The 20,181-nt window shown below is 32.9% G+C and overlaps 4 protein-coding genes across 5 annotated transcripts in view; 3 read left to right on the top strand and 1 right to left on the bottom strand.

Moving 5' to 3' along the window:
• The first annotated feature begins 261 nt into the window (after window positions 1-261).
• On the top strand, window positions 262-15,123 carry Vps13D (vacuolar protein sorting 13D). The gene is made up of 10 exons (XM_070633920.1): window positions 262-489; window positions 943-1,133; window positions 1,219-4,084; window positions 4,480-5,233; window positions 5,364-7,391; window positions 7,552-10,099; window positions 10,269-13,007; window positions 13,117-13,984; window positions 14,094-14,599; window positions 14,775-15,123. The coding sequence occupies exons 1-10, from the start codon at window positions 393-395 to the stop codon at window positions 14,832-14,834; spliced, it is 12,657 nt and encodes a 4,218-aa protein (XP_070490021.1). The 5' UTR covers window positions 262-392; the 3' UTR covers window positions 14,835-15,123.
• Window positions 15,112-16,313, bottom strand: Tcs3 (Probable tRNA N6-adenosine threonylcarbamoyltransferase Tcs3). Its single transcript, XM_070633921.1, has 2 exons — window positions 16,130-16,313; window positions 15,112-16,056 (listed from the first exon to the last, which is right to left on the bottom strand). Exons 1-2 carry the CDS (start codon window positions 16,257-16,259, stop codon window positions 15,137-15,139), a joined length of 1,050 nt encoding a protein of 349 aa, XP_070490022.1. The 5' UTR covers window positions 16,260-16,313; the 3' UTR covers window positions 15,112-15,136.
• Window positions 16,314-16,635: 322 nt separating this feature from the next.
• Window positions 16,636-18,394, top strand: vnc (GNAT family N-acetyltransferase vnc). 2 transcript variants are annotated; one of them, XM_070633886.1, is made up of 4 exons: window positions 16,636-16,772; window positions 17,364-17,667; window positions 17,727-17,799; window positions 17,856-18,394. In XM_070633886.1, exons 2-4 carry the CDS (start codon window positions 17,555-17,557, stop codon window positions 18,240-18,242), a joined length of 573 nt encoding a protein of 190 aa, XP_070489987.1. In that variant the 5' UTR covers window positions 16,636-16,772; window positions 17,364-17,554; the 3' UTR covers window positions 18,243-18,394. The 2 variants fall into 2 exon arrangements, with proteins under 2 accessions (XP_070489987.1, XP_070489986.1); XM_070633885.1 differs by lacking the exon at window positions 16,636-16,772 and adding an exon at window positions 17,145-17,285.
• A 324-nt stretch (window positions 18,395-18,718) lies between these two features.
• LOC139085744 (unc-112-related protein-like) overlaps window positions 18,719-20,181 on the top strand; it is a 72,722-nt gene continuing 71,259 nt past the window's right edge. Inside the window, exon 1 of the mRNA XM_070633884.1 lies at window positions 18,719-19,253. Coding sequence (XP_070489985.1) covers window positions 19,124-19,253 — 130 coding nt within the window. The 5' untranslated portion in view covers window positions 18,719-19,123. The remainder of the gene's footprint in view (window positions 19,254-20,181) is intronic.

Below are 20,181 nucleotides of genomic sequence, written 5' to 3'. Positions count from 1 at the left end.
AGAAAAAACGTTTTTAATGAATCAAAAATCTTGAAAACAAAGAATGTCTAATTAATTCTGCATATTTTACCATTAAAATTATAAATTATGGTATTGTACAACATGGAATTTAAGAGCTGTTATGTTCTCTTTATGCCAAAACTAGCAACCATTTAAATTGTAAACAAAACAACTTTGGATTAAAAATTACAAAAACAACATTTTTTTCATCATTTCTTGTGAAATTTTTAATTCATTAAATTATAGTTGAAATTTTTGGTTTTAAAGGACTGTTTTAGTAGATTTTTAACATTAATAAGTTTATGGACATTAATACATAAAAGTAATTGTGAAATAATAGTGATAAAAATATGTATTGTGAAATTTTGTGATTGATGAAAAAAAATTAAATTATGTTGCGTGATTTAATAGCCTGGGTGCTAAATAATTATTTAGGAAAATATGTAGAGAACTTAAATACTACGCAGCTAACAGTCGCACTTTTATCTGGTATGCAAAGCCTTAATTTAAATATCAATTTTCTGTCGCATTTGAAAGATCCAGAAATGAGTCATTTACACGTTTCTTGTGCGCAATTTACAGTTAGACCTGAATAATTTTTCATTTAAACCATCGCAATTTAACTTAGTTCGCTTTATTACAGATATAAATGAAAATAAAAATGTGATTGAGTAAGATTCCATAAAAAGTTGAATTTCTTTTAATTTAATTGGATTCGCGATGATGCAATCACATATTTAAAAAGTGTAGTCAGCGATGAGGAAGAAACTCAAACAAATAACAACAAAAATAGCATACGCACATTTTCTCTTCTCTTCTCTTGTTTGCTCACGACCATATGATTTCAGTGTATTAAACTCTCAAACGCGACAGAAAGAAAAAATCAAGTTCAAGGAGATTTATGTTTACGTCTGATAAAAAAAATAACTTTTATTTTCACAGGCGAAGTCGAGCTTGAAAATTTACCGCTAAAGAAAGATGCTCTTAGTCATTTTGGATTGCCCATTAAGGCATATAGTGGATCAATTGGTAAGATCAAGCTACAGATTCCAGTCAGGCAATTCCGGACAGCTCCTTGGTGTATCAATATTGAAAAAGTTTACATCGTTTGTGGACCTGTCAATCTCGATGAGGTAATATACGGCAATTAATTCCTTATCTAATCACAAGCTGTCATAAGCATTAATTAATTAATAAAAATTATTATTATATTTACAGTGGGACAATAATGCAGAAGAGCTAGCTGATTTACATTATAAGCAATCATACCTTGATAATTTAGAAGTTAAATGGCGAACACAAAATGAAGACAGTTCGTATTATGCAAGTTCCTATTCAGGATGGATGAGCTACGGTACCTCATTAATAACAAATATTGTTGAGAATCTACAGCTTAATATCAAAGATGTCCACATACGCTATGAAGATTCAATTACAATACCTAAAAGTAATTTCTGTTGTGGCTTAACAATCGAATCGCTAACTGCACAAAGCTGTGATACAAATTGGATTCCTGGTTTTACAACAAACTGGGCACAAAATGAGGCTACATTTAAATTAATAGAATTAAATTCATTGAGTTTCTATATGGACTCATTGGAACCAGATGATGTCTTGAGTAAATTTGAAAGCAATGAATTGGTTGAAGGAATCGAAAGAATTAAGGCAAAGAATCATGAATATATAATTAAGCCAGTTTCAGCACAAGCTAAATTTAAAAGAGATCGCAGTGAAACGCCTTTACGTACCCGAAATCGTCCACGATTAACATGCAATCTAATCTTAAATGAAGTTTCCTTATCGCTTAATGAGAACCAATATAATTTATTAGTCAACGGTGCTCGTGGTGTTGATGACATTGCAAAATATAAAAAATATCGCTTATTACAGCCAAGAGTTAATGTAAAGGAAAATGTGCGTGCATGGTGGATTTACGCTGCTAAATGTCATGGATTTTTAAGGCACAGAGATCCAATGGTGACTGCAAAGAATAATATAAAATATATTAAAATATGTATGAAATTAATAGCTAATCCAAATGAAATACTAACCAGTGATGATAAAGAATTTAAGGAATCAATTGAAAAGGAACGACATTTAGATGAATTAAGAGAATTGAGAGAAATTTGCATGTATATACTTCCACAACCACATGAAATAAAGGCAGCAGCAGCAAATAATCAAGGACGATCAATGCTTGTTCATTGGTTTCCAGGATGGTGGGGATGGTACGGAAATAGCAATTCCTCGCCTGTCAATCAATCTCCACCATCGTCATCTGGTTCAACGCCAACTAATGAACCACAAACAAGCTTTGAAGATGAATTGCTTAATGCACTTGCTGACACTGTCGAATCGAATTCAATTTTAAAGCGCGATGCAGTTTTTGGAAAGTTCCAATTTGCACTCAAGAAAGGTTCATTGGACGTTTATAGAGGTGGATTTAATGAGAAACTTAAAGAAGCAGTTCAATTTCATTTTGAGGAACTTTTATTGAATGTTGAGTCACGACCAAGATCAGGCTCACATCTAGTAAGTCTATCACTTGGATCAATTCTTGTTAAAGACTTCCTCACACCAAACACAGAATTTCCAGACTTAATTAAGCCACAATCGAAAGACGAATTATTGTTAAAGACAAAATTACAAAGAAGTCGGATATCCTTAAATTTATTAGCAACATCACCACCAATACCTGATGAAAATCCAGAACCATTATTTCAGTTAGAATATGAGAATAAGCCACTCGCATACACAACAGATTATAGATTATTAATTAAATCACGTTCCCTTGATATCGTCTATAATACAGACGTAATGACATGGCTTGTTGAGTTCCTATCGAAGCCACACGTTCAAGGAGCACGTAGAAAAATCGAGGCAATGAAAAATAAAACAAAAATGGAACTAAAGAAAAACTTTAATGACATTATTGAAGGTCGTTTAAATGAACGTAAGACATGGACATTTGAGATTGATGTATCAGCACCACAAATCTTGTTTGTTGAGAATTTTGTAGATCGTCAAGGTACAACAATTGTTGTGATTGATTTTGGTCGATTTCAATTGTCAAATTGTCTCCAAAATCGAGTTAATAATACTGGTAAAGCAACAACAATACAGGACGGCAATCAATTTGATGTTTCAATTAAAGATAGTGAAGATGACGAATTGTTTCTTACGCCATGCTCAACACCGCCTGAATTTGATACATTAACAAGTCTCGAAAGTCCACCGACAGTGACATCTGATTTATATCAAACACCAATATCATCAAATCTTAGCCATAAACCGTCAGTTGTGCTGCCTGTTGTGGAAACTGAAATTAATGAGTCGACTTTATACCATAAAATTTATGATAGATATGAAATCAGCTTGACAGACTTGCAAGTGCTTGTATGTAAAGGCAGAGAACGATGGAATTTTGCTAGTTCTAAAGGAACATCTAATTTGCATGTCCTGGACAGATTCAACATCTCATTGCAACTAGAAAGACGAATTGTTCATACAACAGATCCACAATATCCATCACTTACTTTATGTGGAACTTTACCAAAACTTAATGCGCATATAAATGAGTCAAAAATCACATCAATTACGAATATGCTTAATAGTATTTATAACAGCGCAAATGATACGCCATCCAAAGTCGATTCACCAATTTTAGAATCAAATGTCATTGAGGAAGCTGATGTCACTGACTCTTATAGTCCTGATATATCAAAACTTATTTTATTGCAATTTTCAATTGATCAAATGTCATTGGAAGTTCAATCATGTGGCAGAAGTATCGTTGAACTTCAAGTCTCTGGAGTCAAAGCTGGACTTACTCAAAGAGCCAACGACACCAACATTACATTGTCTGTTCATGGACTGTTGCTTGTTGATGCTATGCAAAGTTATGGACCTGATTTTGAGCTTCTTATTGCAAGTCATCGTCATGTTGGAATGGATAGTTTATCGGGTAGTTTGAGGCAAAGTGAACCTTGTTCTCCATGCTCACCTGGATCTCCAGATCCATCATTGAATATTCGACCTACAAGTCCTTTGTCTATTTCACGTGCTATAAGTTCATTGCAAAGAGGTGAGTTTGTGTTTGACTTAATTGAATGTTGCTGACTTTTTTATGTTTTAATTATTTTGAATGGCTGTCAAATGACCTTATTTATTTTGTGATTCCATTTAAATAATTTTCTCAAGTTTTAACGAATTTTTGAATTTTAAATTATTTTGTGTTACAAAACCATACAACAGCAATACAAATATTACAAATTTCCGTTAAAAACTTTTCAACAGCATTCAAAATTTACTTCAAAACCTCACAAATTATATTATTAGAACCCTTCAACAGCTTTTTAGGACAAAAATTTATTTCTATGTATGTATAATTTTTCTTATGTTTATTTTTTTTCGTATCCTTTGCATGAAACCTTTTCATTTGCGTTTATGTGTCAATTATATCGAAAATCTATAAATCAGTTAATTCACCTCCTCCAAATGCTTGGAATGCTTCATTTGATGATGTAGATGCGTTGATAACAATTGAAGTGACATTTATCGAACCGGAAGGAGATGGAGATAGGCTACAAGTTGCAAATATTCAATTTAATAATTTGGACATAATTGCGAATCAAGAGACAATTGTTGAGTTGCTTGGATTCGTTAAAAGAGTTTTGCCTAAAAAGACAGCAAAAAGTCGAGTTTCAAGACCTGTCTATGATGAAAGTAATATAGCGAGCAAGCCAAAAGACGAAAGAAATTTAAGAACGGAAATAACTTTCGATTTTCATCGATTGAATGTCCTGATTTTACGTGCTGTTATGAGAGATAGCTTCTTAGTTGCTCGAAAAGTTGGAACCTTTACGATGAGTGAGGCGAAAATTCATTCAACAATTGGCAAATCAATTAAAGTTGAAGGATCACTTGGCGGGCTACAAGTTATTGATTTAACACCTGAAGGAATCAATCATCAACGAATATTGTCTGTTGGAAATGATCCATTAACTGACATCCCGATAGAAACAATCGATCCAGTCACAACATTGTCTAATGAGATTTATGGAATTAAGACTCAATGTAGAGAAGACCGGCAAGCATTGTCGTTTAAAATTTCGAGAAATTTGAATGCTTGTGTGGATATAAAGATTCGAATGGGATCTGTATGGCTTATTCATTGTGCTAGATTCATGCAGGAACTGAACTGGTGTGCTTCTGAATTCAAGCATTATTTAAAGTAAGTTGACAAAATTTTCAACTGTCAAAAATAATTTGAAATTTTGGAAACCTTATAAATGTTTTAAATTTCAAATTTATTTCGAACGTTAAAATTTTGAATTTATTTTGACCGTTAATTTATTTCACAGAAATTTGGCAAAATCAATTAAAGACAAAGCAACAGATATGGCACTAGGACTTGTTCAACCTCGTTCAGGTGATTTAGTTAGAAGTGTACAAGACATAACAGGCTCGCCTCATCACATAAAAAGACAAAGAACCATTTCAATTACAAGATATCAAGATGATAACTTAACTACAACGCCTTCCGTAAAAATATCCTTAGATATTGTTTTAAATACACCCGTTTTAATTGTACCAAGATCAAGTAGCAGTCCACAAGTATTAGTTGCACATTTAGGTAAAATATCAATAAGTAATCACGGTGGACTGGAAAATTGTGAATTATTGAATGATGCATTAACGACAATAAATGAAGATAACTTGCATTTAAGCTTTAGTGCACAAGACTTTAGCAGCGAAGAGAATATCCTTTTTGATATAGAAGATATCGAAGATGTAGAAGAGACTGTAAAAGGATCTGTGGCTGATGATGATGATCGAAGTTGTGATATTTATACAATTGACATAAGAAACATGAATTTATATTCATTGGATACGACATCACGTAAAGGTTTTCGCTTCTCAGCATTGCCACGTTCGGAAGAATTTTATTCATGTCAGGAAGATGCAGTTGCAATTATCCATGACACAGCAATAAGATTAGAAATTTGTCGCAAAAGTGAATCGACATCGATGAATTTTGACTCGAGTGGCGGTTCCTTTGTTAGCATGACTGATGTATATGAAGAGAAATTAAATCAATTAATAATTAGTGGAAGTATTGTAAATCCATTAAGATTATCATTAAAACGACCACAATATGAGCAGCTTCTCGACACAATTGAGAATGCATTTAATGTCCCGAATGACTTGCTACGTCCACCACAAGAAGGAACGTCAATGAAATATCATCCAATGTCTGAAAAACAAGAATCTGAAGAGCATGATACATTTTCATTCGATGATAATGAGAAAATTAAGAAAATTTTATTCTCACAATCGAGTATAGAGAGGAAGAAGGACGAGATGATGCCAAAAGTCATATTTAGTCTACCAGTTTTCATTATTCAACTTAATAATGCTGAAAATTCACCAGTTGTTGAAATTTGCTTCCGTGATTTTAATGTCAATTATGAGAAACAGAATCAATGGGAGACGAACCTTCAAGTCTCACTTAGAAGTGTCATTATGGAAGATTTATTACGTCCAATTGACTCAAAACATCGAATTATGGTCACATCAGCAAATGATGAACAGCAACGCTTACAAACTCCATTCTTATCAAATTCATGTCCTGATTTAACGTCCCTTGGACGTGGTGCTAATTTATTGTCAACATCATTGCCTGACAATTTGGAACAGAATGTTGGATTTAAGCAGTTTATTAAGAGGCAGAGTATCACGAAAAGATTACAAAATATAACTTCAAATTGTCCTGGAACTCCACCACCATCGCCACAACAAATAAAGTCAACGGAAGATAATTTGGTGATTTATTCAAGCTTTATTGTTGATCCACAATGTCCACAATTTGAGTCAAAATACAAATCCAAAAGAGCTAAAAGTTCCATTGACTTTAACTGTCTCAGCCTGAACATTTCGGTTGAAAGTTGGTTTGTTCTACTTAATTTCTTCGGATTACTTTCTGATGATGATTCTGGTTCCAATAAAGCATCAAATGTCACAACACAAACAGAAAATGATCAGGTTTCATTAGAAAAATCGGAACTGGACATAACAATCAAGTCATTAACTTTAGTCCTTGTTAAACCTGAATATGAATTGGCTAGAGCGAATGTATCTAATGCTCGATTTATAGTCACTAAAGCTGGAGTTGCAAAAACTATTGAAGGATCTTTGGGATCGATTTCTGTGACTGATTTGACAATTCATGGATGCATTTATAGAGAAAAATTCATGACAAGTGGAAATGAAGCTCTCAAGTTTACTTATATCAGAGAATCATCGAAGCCAACATCTGGAAAAAGATCGTTAAAGAAAGATGCTGAAGTGAATATTAAGATGTCATCTGTGAGATACGTTCATACTAAAAGGTAAGAAAAATTGATTTTTAACGGATTTTTAGAATTCAAAAATTAACGGCTTCTGAAATTTCAAATTTAAAGTTCAACTTTTGAACCTAAATTTTGAATTTCAACAGAACGTTAAAAATTTAGTTTCAAACTAATTACTTAATTTTGTCACTTTCAACAGGTTTGTGATGGATGTCCAAACATTTATCAAGGATTTATTCCAACTTCAAGTGCCTGTTATGAAGAAAATGAAGTCAGATCATCAAATACGTCCAACACAATTGGGATTAGAGATATATGCTGAATCACCATTAATTCTCTTGCCAATGAGTGCTCGTAGTGAGAAATTGATTATTGCGAATCTAGGACAGCTTACACTAAAGAATGAATTTAAAATGTCAAATGATCGAGAGACAATAAGTGTGAGAAAAGAGAAATATGGTCCAATAGAGATGCTTGATGTCATGATGGTGAATTTATTACATACAGATTTATTTGCTGGATATCGTGTTCAAAAAAGTGAAAATACAAGACTACAGCCAATAATTGAAAATAGCAATTGCATTGACATGGGAAATTATTATCTCTACAAGAGTGGCGATAGTTTATTGAAAAATCAATGTCATTTAAAGCTACAAATTGAGAGAAATATTGATTCATGGCGTAGTCATAATGTTGATGACATATCAGTTCATGGATTTTTAACAAAACTTGAAGCTGAATTGACACTTGCACAATATAAACTTATTCGTGGATTTTTATCATATAATTTAGGTGAGGAAATTGATGACGTTTATCAGTCATCAGTTCTGACAAATATTTATGATAGCTCACTAAGTTTGAACTCAAGTTTTGCTGGAAATGAGACTGAAAGTTCATGGAATAATTTATCAATAGTTCTTGACTTACAAGATGTTTCTGTATCGATGAAGCACACAACAGAAAGTGGAGCATTAGCTTGTATTAATTTCATTAAATCAACACTTAAAGTTGATTCCAAAAGTGACGGTTCACAAGACATTGACTTGATATCACAGGAGATTCTTATAACAGACACGAGAACATGGTTAAATGATAGCGAAATCAATCCATCAATTAATGTATTTACGAATATTTTGAAGCCATTAAAGGATCGTGGAACAATTGTTCAGGCAGAGATTCATAGCAGGAAAAGAGGCGATAATACTCAATTTACAATTTTACTTAACGATATGCGATGCATGATGATCCTTGATTGGCTTGAACAGGCTAGAGATTTTATCCTGCAAATTGATGAACAGCCAGCACAACTTCCAGTTTTACATAAAAAGGAAGTTCCAGTTAATAATAGTGGAACATTTGAACTGAAATTGAATGTTACAGACTCAGAATTAGTCTTTGTTGAAAGAACTGACCAATTTGACACAAATGCAGTCATCCTTAAATCCACAACAGTCCTTAACTTCAAGCCACATGAAATTAATAAAAGTATGTCCATAAATTTGAATAATTTGGAAGTGTTCAGTTGTGTATTTAATGCTGAAGATGAGACAGCACTTTCCATTATTGATCCAGTAACAATAAATATGGAAGTACGTAGAGGAACACTCGGTATTCATTTCCAAAAGCATTTCCTTATTCGATTATCGTATCATGATGTAAAAATGTTCCAAAGAATGCTTCAGTCACTTCCGCAACAAACACATCAGGCTAGAAATAGAAGAAGTGGATCTGGTGTCGTTATTAGTGACGGACGGAACTTACAGAAATTAAAGTCACTTGGATTTAAACATGAAGATTGTTTATTGGCATTAGAAGTGAGTGATAATCAACTTGATGAAGCAGCTTTATGGCTGACACAAAATGCAGAGCCATTAAGGAGTCCAGCACATAGGAAATTAAATGAAGAAGATGCAATGGACATAAACACAATAGAAGTAAAGGCATCAAGAATATCAATTTGTGTCATTGATGATTGTAAGGATGCTGATGTTCCTTTATTGGAATTATCACTAACACATTTAGAATTGGTACAGGACATCAATTTCAAGGACCGTACACCAATTAGTGGAAATATTCGTGAAGGACATTTAAAGACAGTTTTTGGATCAGATTATTATAATCGTGGATTAAGTGGATGGGAACCAATTGTTGAGCAGTGGAAATGTGAAGCTAATTGGAGTTTCAATGCAGCACAAATTGCATCGCAGTCATCGAGACTTAATTTAAAGATTAAAAGCAATGAAGTTTTGAGACTTAATGTGACCAGCACGTTAATGGAAATTTATGAGATTGTTAAGGACAATTGGATGCAAGATTATTATTCAACAAATTCATCAGTTATGGTTAAAAGAAGTCCGTTCGTTCCATTCGCACTTAAGAATGAAACTGGTGCCAGATTATTTTTTACAACTTTTGTGTCTACACCTGGAAATAATACAATTTATAATCCATCGCAGCAAAGTCGTACGCCAAAAGAATGGAAAATTGTTGAGCCTGGAGATACAATAACATTCAGTTTTACACAGACACAGACTAAGCAGCGTCATATTGATTCACATAAATCAATTTTACATCAAATATCTGTAAGAGTTGAAGGATGGGCAGAAGTTGGTCCAATTTCAGTTGACAAAGTTGGAACGTTCTTTAGACATGCGGGTCCGGAAATTGTTGACACTTATTCAACAGCACCAAGGTCGAGAATTGTGTTTTCAGTTAGTCTTGAGGGATCAGCTAGGAAGTTGATAACGGTAAATTAAATTTTGAATAATAAATTTTTAACGGTTTTGTAAAATTTAAATTTTAATCGGTTTTTTGAAGTTCAAAAATCAATTTTTGAATTTTAAATGTCCGTTAAAAACATATTTTATTCTAATGGAAATTTCTCCTATAATTAATGTAATTTCTTTTCCATAACAGGTGAGATCAGCACTAAAATTCATAAACAAATTAGATCATCCAATACTGATGAAAATGGACCACCTTTTTGGACATTTAAATATTCGTTCATGGCCACCAGCAAGAACTGTAATCGTAGCATCAAATGAGATTTACAGTGTACCTTTAAGTCATGTTCATGCATTTTTATACGTAAAGCCACTTCCACTGAACTTTAGTCTGGATGATGTTACATCTAATTCTAATAATTTATCAAATAGTCAAATGATTGATCGACTTGATGGAAATGAATATTGGAATCGATTTGGTAAATTTTGTGATGGTGGAACTGTCGGGAACTTCCAATTCACTGAGAAATCAATTCATTGGAAAGATGTTCAAGATTCAATGGATATTCATCAAGAGACCAGAACATGCTGCAGCATAAATAATAAAATTTATAAATTAGTCTTTGCTATTAAGAAGGAACCATATCCAAGTAAAGACAACTCATTAAATGCATTACTTCCTGGTCATACAATAACACTTTGGCCACCATTAAGACTTCACAATCTACTTCCATGTGATTTATTGTTTAGACTTCCAACTGGCACACAAGGACGAATTTCATCCTCAAATACAGCAAATATTCATGAAGTTGACTTAGATCAGCCACTGGAAATAACAATTACTCTTGATTCATTTTCTGGTGCTGGTCAAATTTATATTCAATCAGTAGCATCAGGCACAGCAGAAGTTGAATTAAAATTAACAGATGTAAATGGAAGAATTTTAATATTAAAGGCATTAATTCAAGTCTTTCGTGGATGTGGCATGCAAATATCCATATCAGCACCATTCTGGCTTATCAATCGTACTGGATTACCATTAATATTCAGGCAGGAAGGCGTTTCAACAGAATTTGCTGGTCAATTTTCTGAAAATGAGCAAGCTCGATTAGTTTCGCCATTAATGTTCTCATTCAGTGATCCGGACAGTTCAATGGCCTTAACAATACGATTAGGACGACGATATGGAACTAATTTACCATGGTGTCAGCCATTTAATCTTTACAAAGACATTCTTCATCGTCAATTAAAATCAAATTCAACCAATGAAACATTCATAATTGGTATAGAAGTCAGGAGAGGTCGTGGACGATATTCACAGACAAGCATTGTCACATTCTCGCCGAGATTCCAATTATACAATAAAAGTTCTTATAAGCTACAATTTGCACAAAAATGCTTTGCGACAGTTTTGACTGATCAAATCGCACAATCGACATTTATTGAAGCTGTGCCTGGATGTCATTTACCTTTCCATTGGCCACGACTTGATAAGGAACAACAATTATGTGTTCGATTACCAGAAGTTGAGGAATGTCTATGGTCAAGTGGAATTCCAATTCAAGAAACTCAATCACTTTATATTAATGTTAGAGATATAAATGGAATCATGCACTTCCTTAGATTAGAAATCATCTTACAAGGTGCTACTTATTATATGCTTTTTGGAAATGCTGAAGTACTTCCACCGCCTATAAGAATCGATAATTATAGTGAAGTGCCAATAAAATTCTATCAAAATAATTCCCGGAACTTAATTAAGACTTCTGTTAAGCCACATTCATCGATGGCTTATGTGCTTGATGAAATCAATGGATCGCAATCGATATGCCTGGAAGCACCGGATGGCGATACAGCAAAATGTCCACTTTATAGACAAAATGATGCACAACCACGACTGACTTACCAAAATTTCATTTACATCGCATTTACTCACACATTTGAGAATGTATCAAACTTTAGTGCTAATTATGATGACGAATATGATATAAAGGCACAACAATTAGTACTTGGTGTTGTTGGGAATCGTGTTGTGCTTGTTAAAAAGCAGCCTGGAGATCGATCACAATTGTGGAGAATGAATAATGAGAAGCAATTAGAACATGAAGGATCATCGCCTCCAACAGAGCCTGGAAAAGCTTCACAGAGATTCGTTTTGGATCTTGAAAAGCCTCCGCAGCCTCTTCAACCAAATCAACTTGTTGTACGTCCTGCAAATTATCAAAGAAGATCCACACAAACTTGGTACTTTACAGAGGAAGGACGATTGATGTGTGAGCATACAAACATGTGTGTACAGCCTAGAAATGGATTCTTTGGTCTTAGAAATGGAACTGATGCAGTATTGTCATTGATTGTTCGTGATACAAAGATTATTAACAGCTATGGAGTTCCATTTGAGCAAGCAATTGAAAGGCAGAAGATGCGACCAGGTTCTGGATATCTTTCGATCAACTTCAGAATGGACGGTCCAATAAAGACACTTCAAATTAAGGATGTTAAATTTAAGAGCGATTTGACACTTGCTGTTGATCCTTATTGGCGACATGTATCGCATATCCTACCTAATTCCTATATTCCTGAAAATAATGAGGAAACAAAAGTCGAAAAGTCAATCGATGAATATCACATAAATTTGAACTTGACAAAAGGAATTGGATTTTCATTAGTTTCAAAAAGGCCATATGAGGAGCTTGCATATGTTTCATTTGAGGATATACAGACTGAAATCATCAATACACCTGTTATTAAATCACTTGACTTGAGTGTTCGTGATGTTCAAATTGATAATCAATTGCTCGAAACTTCATGTCCAATTTTTTTGTATACAATCAAAAATTCATCAGATACTCTTGTTGAGGAAAAATTACCGGCTTTACAATTTAACATGAAAATCCTATCTAGTCCTAATAAAAATGCTGTTATTTTTGAGGTGAGTTTTAATTTTCAACGTATTTCTGAAATTTGAATTTTTGAACTTTAAGTTCAAAATTGAAAAATCCGTTAAAATTTAAATTCTAATAATCCGTTATTTTTCACAGCATTTAATACTAAGTCTTCGACCACTTACTGTGTACCTTGAAGAACGACTGCTTTTACGCTTAGCAGACTTTATTGGAATTGGAAAGACATTACAAGATCCAGCAGCACTTCAGGATGAATCTGATTATGAAGCACAAAGAATTGTAACAAAAGTACTGTCAGCAAATGCTAAACGATATTATTTTGGTGACTTATCGTTAGTTCCAAGTCAAATAAGATTGAGTGTAATAACAGCATCTAAATTACCTCCAAATTTAAATGAGATTAAAAAAGGCCTTGGATTGACTTTAATTAAATTTGAAGATGCTGTAATTAATTTTGATAAGTTCTGTGATCGTCATCATTTCGAGACATCGGAAGTCTATTGGGCTGCAATTAAGTCACATTATAAGCAGGAATTAAAATGGCAAGCAGCTTCAATTCTTGGTTCGGTTGATTTTCTTGGAAATCCACTTGGATTTGCTAATGATTTAACGGAAGGAGTCAGTAGCTTATTAAAGGAAGGAAATGTAAAATCTCTAGTCAAAAATGTCACGCATGGAATTAGCAATTCAACAGCTAAATTAACGGAAACTCTTAGCGATGGTCTCGGGCGAGTTATTCTTGATGACCAATACACAGAAACAAGACAAAGAATTTTAGAAGTAAGCACTACGAGCGGTGGTAATTCAACTGGCGATCACTTAGTTGCTGGATTAAAAGGATTCGGCTTTGGACTTCTTGGTGGCGTTACGTCGATTGTTAAGCATACATACTCAGGCGCACAATCTGACGGAATTCCAGGATTTTTGTCTGGACTCGGTAAAGGAATTGTTGGAACCGTAACTAAGCCAGTAATTGGTGTCTTAGATCTTGCTAGTGAAACTGGTAAGTTACTAATTTTTAACGTATTTTTGTAATTTGAATTTCCATAAATTTTGAACTTAAAAATTCAAATTTAAAATATCCGTTAATTACAATGTTCTTTTTCTAACAGCAAATGCAGTCCGTGAGACAAGCAGAAGCTCAAATCGAATATTACCAGACCGTAAGCGTCCACCAAGATGTGTAACAGGATCAGCAGGTGGTCTTCTTCCAGCCTACACATCTCTCCAAAGTAAAGGCCAACAACATTTATTAATGATTAACAAACGAGATTATAATGAGAAGCTATTAGCTTATGAACCATGTCTATTGGAATCAAAGGAATCAAAATTGAGATTATTAGTAAGCACTGAAAATATTTGGGTATTTTCAAAGTCTGATGACATTCCGATGGTGATATTTTGCTATAATTTGACTGAATTGATTACATGTCGACATATTGAGGTTCCATCTGAAGGAGGCACTTCCTCGAATTCAAAGAGATCAAATTCACACTATATTGAGTTGTGTTTGTCACTTCCATCGAAATCATCATTGACACCAAGTGCTCCTGAGATGGTTAAAAGACCTCGTGTGAAGTGTCAGAGTGAGGAAGTTGCTAAGAAAGCTGTTCGTCATGTAAGTTTGATGTTTTATGGTATCAAAAACATTGAACATTGAGTTGGAACATTGAATTAAATCCGATGTTTTTGTTCTTTGATCCAATGTTTTCACGCTTTAATCCAATGTTTTTGATCCTTAAATCGAATGTTTTCGACATGATTCTTATGGTGAATTTCTTTTTAAATTTCAGATAACGTATGCAAAGAGTGTTTTTGAGGAAAAGGAGCATGCTTTGGCAGATACTGCTTAATACTTTTTTGTTTGTAATTTGAATGACTCTTAACATTGAGAAATTGAGAAAATACCAAAGACGTGAACTTTTTTATATTAAATATATTTTTTTAGACACTAAAACCATTAAAAATTATTAAAAGTATGCGTAATACCAAAATTAATACATACTGTACTTATCAAAGATCAAAGGAATTAAGGGATTAAAAAAAGACATCAATGTTGAATCATTGCGTATTTATATTCATCATTAATTAAAGTTGTTAACCACTCGAAAATCAAATAAAAGAACTAACTGCATTCAAAAATTTAAGAATCTTTTTATTCATCACTAGCTACATCCCATGTCACTTCTACATCATCAGTTCGGTATCTTTGTGTGATTGTCGCTTCATCCCATTTCATTCTAGTTCCAGTTCTGAACATTTCCCATCCAGCATGAGCAATCATTATGCCATTGTCAATACAGAATCTTTCGTCTGTGGCAAAAAGCTTTGCATTTCGTTCCTTGCACATTATTTCCATCATTTGTTGCAGCCTTTCGTTACATCCAACACCGCCGACAATCAGGACTTCATGAGATCCACAATGAGCCATTGCTCGTTCTGTTATTTCAACTAACATAGCGAATATTGTTTCTTGTAATGAAAAGCATAAATCTTCATGTGATGGCAGTTCCTCGTCCTCAACTTTCTTCTTTCTATTCTTATTGGCTTTGTGTGGTAAGGCTTTCTTTTCAATTTCAGACAATATACCCGAGAAGCTAATGTCCATTCCTTTAACAGAATATGGCAGTGGATAATACTTTGTGCCTTTCTTGGCTAGCTGCTCAATGTTATAGCCAGGACTTGGATCATTTGGAATTTTAATGATTCTCGCGAAACGATCAAGGCAATTTCCAACAGCGATGTCAATAGTTTCTCCAAATATTCTATACTTTCTATTTGAATAAGCTATGACTTGTGTATTTCCACCGCTGACATACAAAACTGTTGGATTTTTGGCGCCTGTAATTAATCTTCCCATTTCGATATGTCCAATGCAATGATTAACACCCAAAATTGGTTTGTTCCATAGTTGAGCAATTGTTCTTGCTACTATAGCTACTGTCAATAATGGTGGTGCCATTCCAGGGCCTTTTGTGTAGCATACTACATCGATGTCTTTGATGTCAATTTTTGAAACTTTCAGTGCTTCCTTTAATATGCCGAGAATTTTATCTCGATGATGTTCTGCCGTTTCTATAATGTTCAGTTGTGGTCAGATAAGGAAATTATTAAAAATATTGTGGCTTAAACGGCATGATAAAATTACCTTTGGGTAAGAATCCGAATCCCGGCGGAGTTATGTAAGTTTCTCTAACATTTGCAAGCACTTCGCCATCTCTGATGATTCCTACACCGATTTTATTGGCACTTCCTTCAAATCCTAACGCAATTACCATTTTAAAATGCAATTAAAGATTACTTGGATATTGTAAACATTAAAATTTGTTTTTCTAAACGCACACAAGTATGAAATTGATATATGTTCATGACCAATGGAAGCGCATTTTACTTGCGTAGAGTTTGAGTACTATATAAATATCAGAAATCAGAATTTAAAGCAATTTAAAGATTTTAAACAAAGTGACCTAAAAAATAATTAACAAATAACGTTTGATAAAATTTTGAAAAATAACGTAACGTAAAACTCAACGTTACGTATTTTTACGTACGTATTCTACGTCATAAAAGTCTTATTGGAAGTTTTAGATTGATTCTAGTAAAAGAAGATAGTTATTATTACCATCTTCAATACAGTGCCCAATCAACAAATTTCGACGATCAACGATACAGACAGTCGGATATAACGCGGATAAAAGTTTCATTTCTCATCAAAAATTAAAACAGCGATAATTTTAGCGAAATTTTTGCTTAAAATTAAATTACACTGCAATTGGACAACTTTTAAATTGGTAAGTAAAGTTATAGTGATTAGTTTAAGGATATTCATAGGATTACAGTGAAGTCAAATGAATATTCATGCTAAATAACGTGAAATTTGTGAAAATTTGATTCTAACCCTTCAAAAGTTTCAAAACATAAATTATAGCATAAATCATAAAAGTTTGAGGATATCATAAATTTGTGGTGAATTTAACTAACTGAGCTACCATTTCTACCTGCTCATAAAATTCTATAAGTGCATTTAAGAAACTTTTCATTAAAATAACATCCAGTCGTTATATCAAGACTCAAACAGCATAAAGTTACAATATATAGGAACTTATATCACATAAGACGGGTTAATCAGCTAGTCAGTTTTATTTTTCTTTTAAACAGAACCACAGATTTTTTCAAATTTTATTATTATTTATTAGATTAGTTTAGTGGCTAGAAAAATCATGAAATGAATTTAATCGACGGTCTCAAAGCTGCATTTTCTCTCCTCTCATCTATATTCATTGTTATTTTAGTCTGTTTTCTTGGTAAATTAACAGAATATAAATAATGAATCTTTTATGACACGATCACACATTCTTTTGTTTGTTCCTCTTTCTTTTCAGGCTGGTTCTTAGTCTACAAATTTTTCCTGCTAAGATTTAAAGTTGTACGCGAATTATTGGGTCAACTTAACGATACGCCCGAAAAGAGCAGTAACGAAACAAAGGTCAAGTCCAAGAAAGTTCGTCGCGACTAACACATCCAATTGATTCAAGTGTCATTATACTCTAAATAAATAGTAAACAAATTCATCATGAATATCAGATGCGCAAAACCACAAGATTTAATGAACATGCAACATTGCAATTTGCTATGTCTGCCTGAAAATTATCAAATGAAATACTACTTCTATCATGGATTAACATGGTTAGTTTATTTATGCTCAACATGTGTGGCTATATGTCTTAATAATGTTATTCTTACAGGCCTCAATTATCTTATGTCGCTGAAGACGATAAAGGAAATATCGTAGGATATGTGCTTGCTAAAATGGAAGAGGTAAAGCCTTTAAGTCAATAATTGCAAATATAAGCTAATTTACATATTTTATTCAGCCTGAGCCAGGTGAAGAGAGCAAGCACGGTCACATTACATCATTAGCCGTAAAGAGACCATTCAGAAGACTCGGATTAGCTCAAAAGTTGATGAATCAAGCGTCAATGGCAATGGTTGAGTGCTTTGATGCACAATATGTCAGCCTTCATGTTCGCAAAAGTAATCGTGCTGCACTCAATCTCTACACGAATTCACTTAAATTTAAAATTCTCGAAATTGAACCAAAATATTATGCTGATGGTGAAGATGCTTACTCTATGAGACGTGATTTAGGTGAAATGGCAAAAAAGATCAACAAGTCAGATAACTTTGTGGCTAATGAAAATGCATACCCAATTAAGCATCATACTCACGCTCATCATAAGTCTGATGGACATTGCTGTTAAAATGATCAAAAAAAAAAATTATGTATGAGAAAAATAATTAATTAACCAATAATTAATCATATTTAGGTTCGCATAAGAATGATAATAAATTTTTTGCTAATTTACAACTTAAAAAATTTATTAAAAATAAATAAATCTCTTAAATAATCTAACGGATTTTTGAGATTTGAAATTTATGCTGCAACGGATTTTCAGAATTTGAAATAATTGTTTAAAATTTAACGAGATTTTCAAATTTGAAAATTTTTGCTATAAAAATAACGGAAATTTAAGATTTGAAAATTTATGTTATAAAATTAACGGGATTTGAAAATTTGAAAATTTTTAAATAGAACCAACGTTTTTTAAAAATTTAAATTTTCCCGCGGAATTTTTGCATGAATTTTAAATTCATAATTTACGTTGGATTCAATGCTCTCTTAAAAAACATTGTGTTAAGAGAGTGAGATTAACATGCTGAATATCTTCACATACACAAGTCAGTTGAGTTTGAACAACGGTTACGTCAAGACATGAATATTATTTTTCTCGGTGCCGATCGTCTTAAAAATTAAGTGGAATTAATTTTTTTTTTATCAAGAAGAAAAATATTTTTCTGTATTTATCGACGATAGCTGCTTGATTATCGATAAAAGAAGTCAAGTTTTATGTGAATTTAAAAAAGGTTAAATTTTGCGAAAAAGAGAAAAGGAAATTTTATGATTTAAAGATCAGTGCTTATTGTTTATTTACATAAAAATAATCAAAAAAAAATTGAGAGAAAGGAAGTGAAATTTATTTTTTTGTATATCAACACGCAACTAGTGCCCGAAAAAAAAAATCTTAATTAAATTTAAAATCAGTGAAAATTATCTAAAAAAAATAATAATAATTTTATCAATATGATTCACGTTGGCGATAACACTTGGAATTTACGTGTGCTGATCACGGATTTGCAAGTCGAAAAGACACTTCGTGTCAAAGGAGATTTGCACATTGGCGGTGTTATGCTTAAACTGTCCAAAACTGAAGGTATGTTAATCAAATAATTTATGCACAAACTTTACTTCCATGAAACCTAATTTTTCAAAATGAGTAGTCAAAGATTCATAATCTTATTTTTAAAAATAACTTTCATAGTCACATGTGTGAGTTTCTCTCTTCTTACATGCCTTTTTTTTTCATCATCTCGTCGGAGTGAATTTTCTGGCTGTTTGAGTATGAAAATGATCGTAGGCGAAATTTAAAAATTGCGTCATTCCGTCAACCGATTTTTCGAATGTGTCAAGGACAAATTACACAATTTTGTTTTTTGTTCTCAATTGATTCACGATTAATTCTATGACAAGATTAATATCTAGACAGACTGAAGTCTTTGTGTGTTCAGCAAATGCTAAAGCAGAGCAACAATTTAATTTTTTTTTCCTCTCCTACACAACTCCAACATTAGTTTTTGCTTGTCTTGCTTCATTTCACATATTCAGAAAATGTTGTTGAAGGAACGAAACGGCAAGTAAGAAACTGCATACAGTTAAAAAAATTGAGAGAGAATGAAGGAACAGTCGAGAAGAAATGAGAGCTAAAAATGCAATTATTCTTCCTATACAAACTGATAAGTCTGATTGTAGGATTTATCTTAGATTGGGAATTGTATGTGAAGGCATGCAGAAGGTGTCCGAAATGGGTAGTCAATAAAAAGCAGGTATTTCTTGTCTTCTTCTATTCTCGGCCGAGGAGCAATTTTCGTAATTGCGACTGTTGCTAAGCTGCTTATTTAATTTTGTTAGGTCTTGTTTTGCTAGTTTCTGTTCAAAAATTCTCGGTTTTAAAAAATTCAAAATTTAACGGTTTTCAAAAATTCATAATTTAACGGCTTTTAAGAATTCAAAATCTAGCAGTTTTCAAAAATTCCAATCTTCAAGTTCAATTTTTGAACTCAATTTAACGATTTTCAAAAATT

Source organism: Chironomus tepperi, unplaced genomic scaffold (genome assembly GCF_022539635.2).
Source record: "Chironomus tepperi strain 1889 unplaced genomic scaffold, CSIRO-AGI_Ctep_v1 contig_82, whole genome shotgun sequence".
Lineage (NCBI taxonomy): Eukaryota > Metazoa > Arthropoda > Insecta > Diptera > Chironomidae > Chironomus > Chironomus tepperi.
The sequence above is the reverse complement of the archived record's forward strand: the minus strand, read 5'-3'. Positions and strand labels throughout refer to the sequence as shown.

What these genes read in the sequence shown, in the direction of transcription:
- Vps13D (XM_070633920.1), top strand. Translation starts at nt 393, where the DNA reads ATGTTGCGTGATTTAATAGCCTGGGTGCTAAATAATTATTTAGGAAAA. An exon ending in GACCTGTCAATCTCGATGAG is followed by an intron (nt 1,134 to 1,218) that starts GTAATATACGGC and finishes TTATATTTACAG; the next exon opens with TGGGACAATAATGCAGAAGA. An exon ending in AGATCTTGCTAGTGAAACTG is followed by an intron (nt 13,985 to 14,093) that starts GTAAGTTACTAA and finishes TTTTTCTAACAG; the next exon opens with CAAATGCAGTCCGTGAGACA.
- Tcs3 (XM_070633921.1), bottom strand. Translation starts at nt 16,259, where the DNA reads ATGGTAATTGCGTTAGGATTTGAAGGAAGTGCCAATAAAATCGGTGTA. An exon ending in ATTCGGATTCTTACCCAAAG is followed by an intron (nt 16,057 to 16,129) that starts GTAATTTTATCA and finishes TGAACATTATAG; the next exon opens with AAACGGCAGAACATCATCGA.
- vnc (XM_070633886.1), top strand. Translation starts at nt 17,555, where the DNA reads ATGAATATCAGATGCGCAAAACCACAAGATTTAATGAACATGCAACAT. An exon ending in TTCTATCATGGATTAACATG is followed by an intron (nt 17,668 to 17,726) that starts GTTAGTTTATTT and finishes TTATTCTTACAG; the next exon opens with GCCTCAATTATCTTATGTCG. An exon ending in TGCTTGCTAAAATGGAAGAG is followed by an intron (nt 17,800 to 17,855) that starts GTAAAGCCTTTA and finishes TATTTTATTCAG; the next exon opens with CCTGAGCCAGGTGAAGAGAG.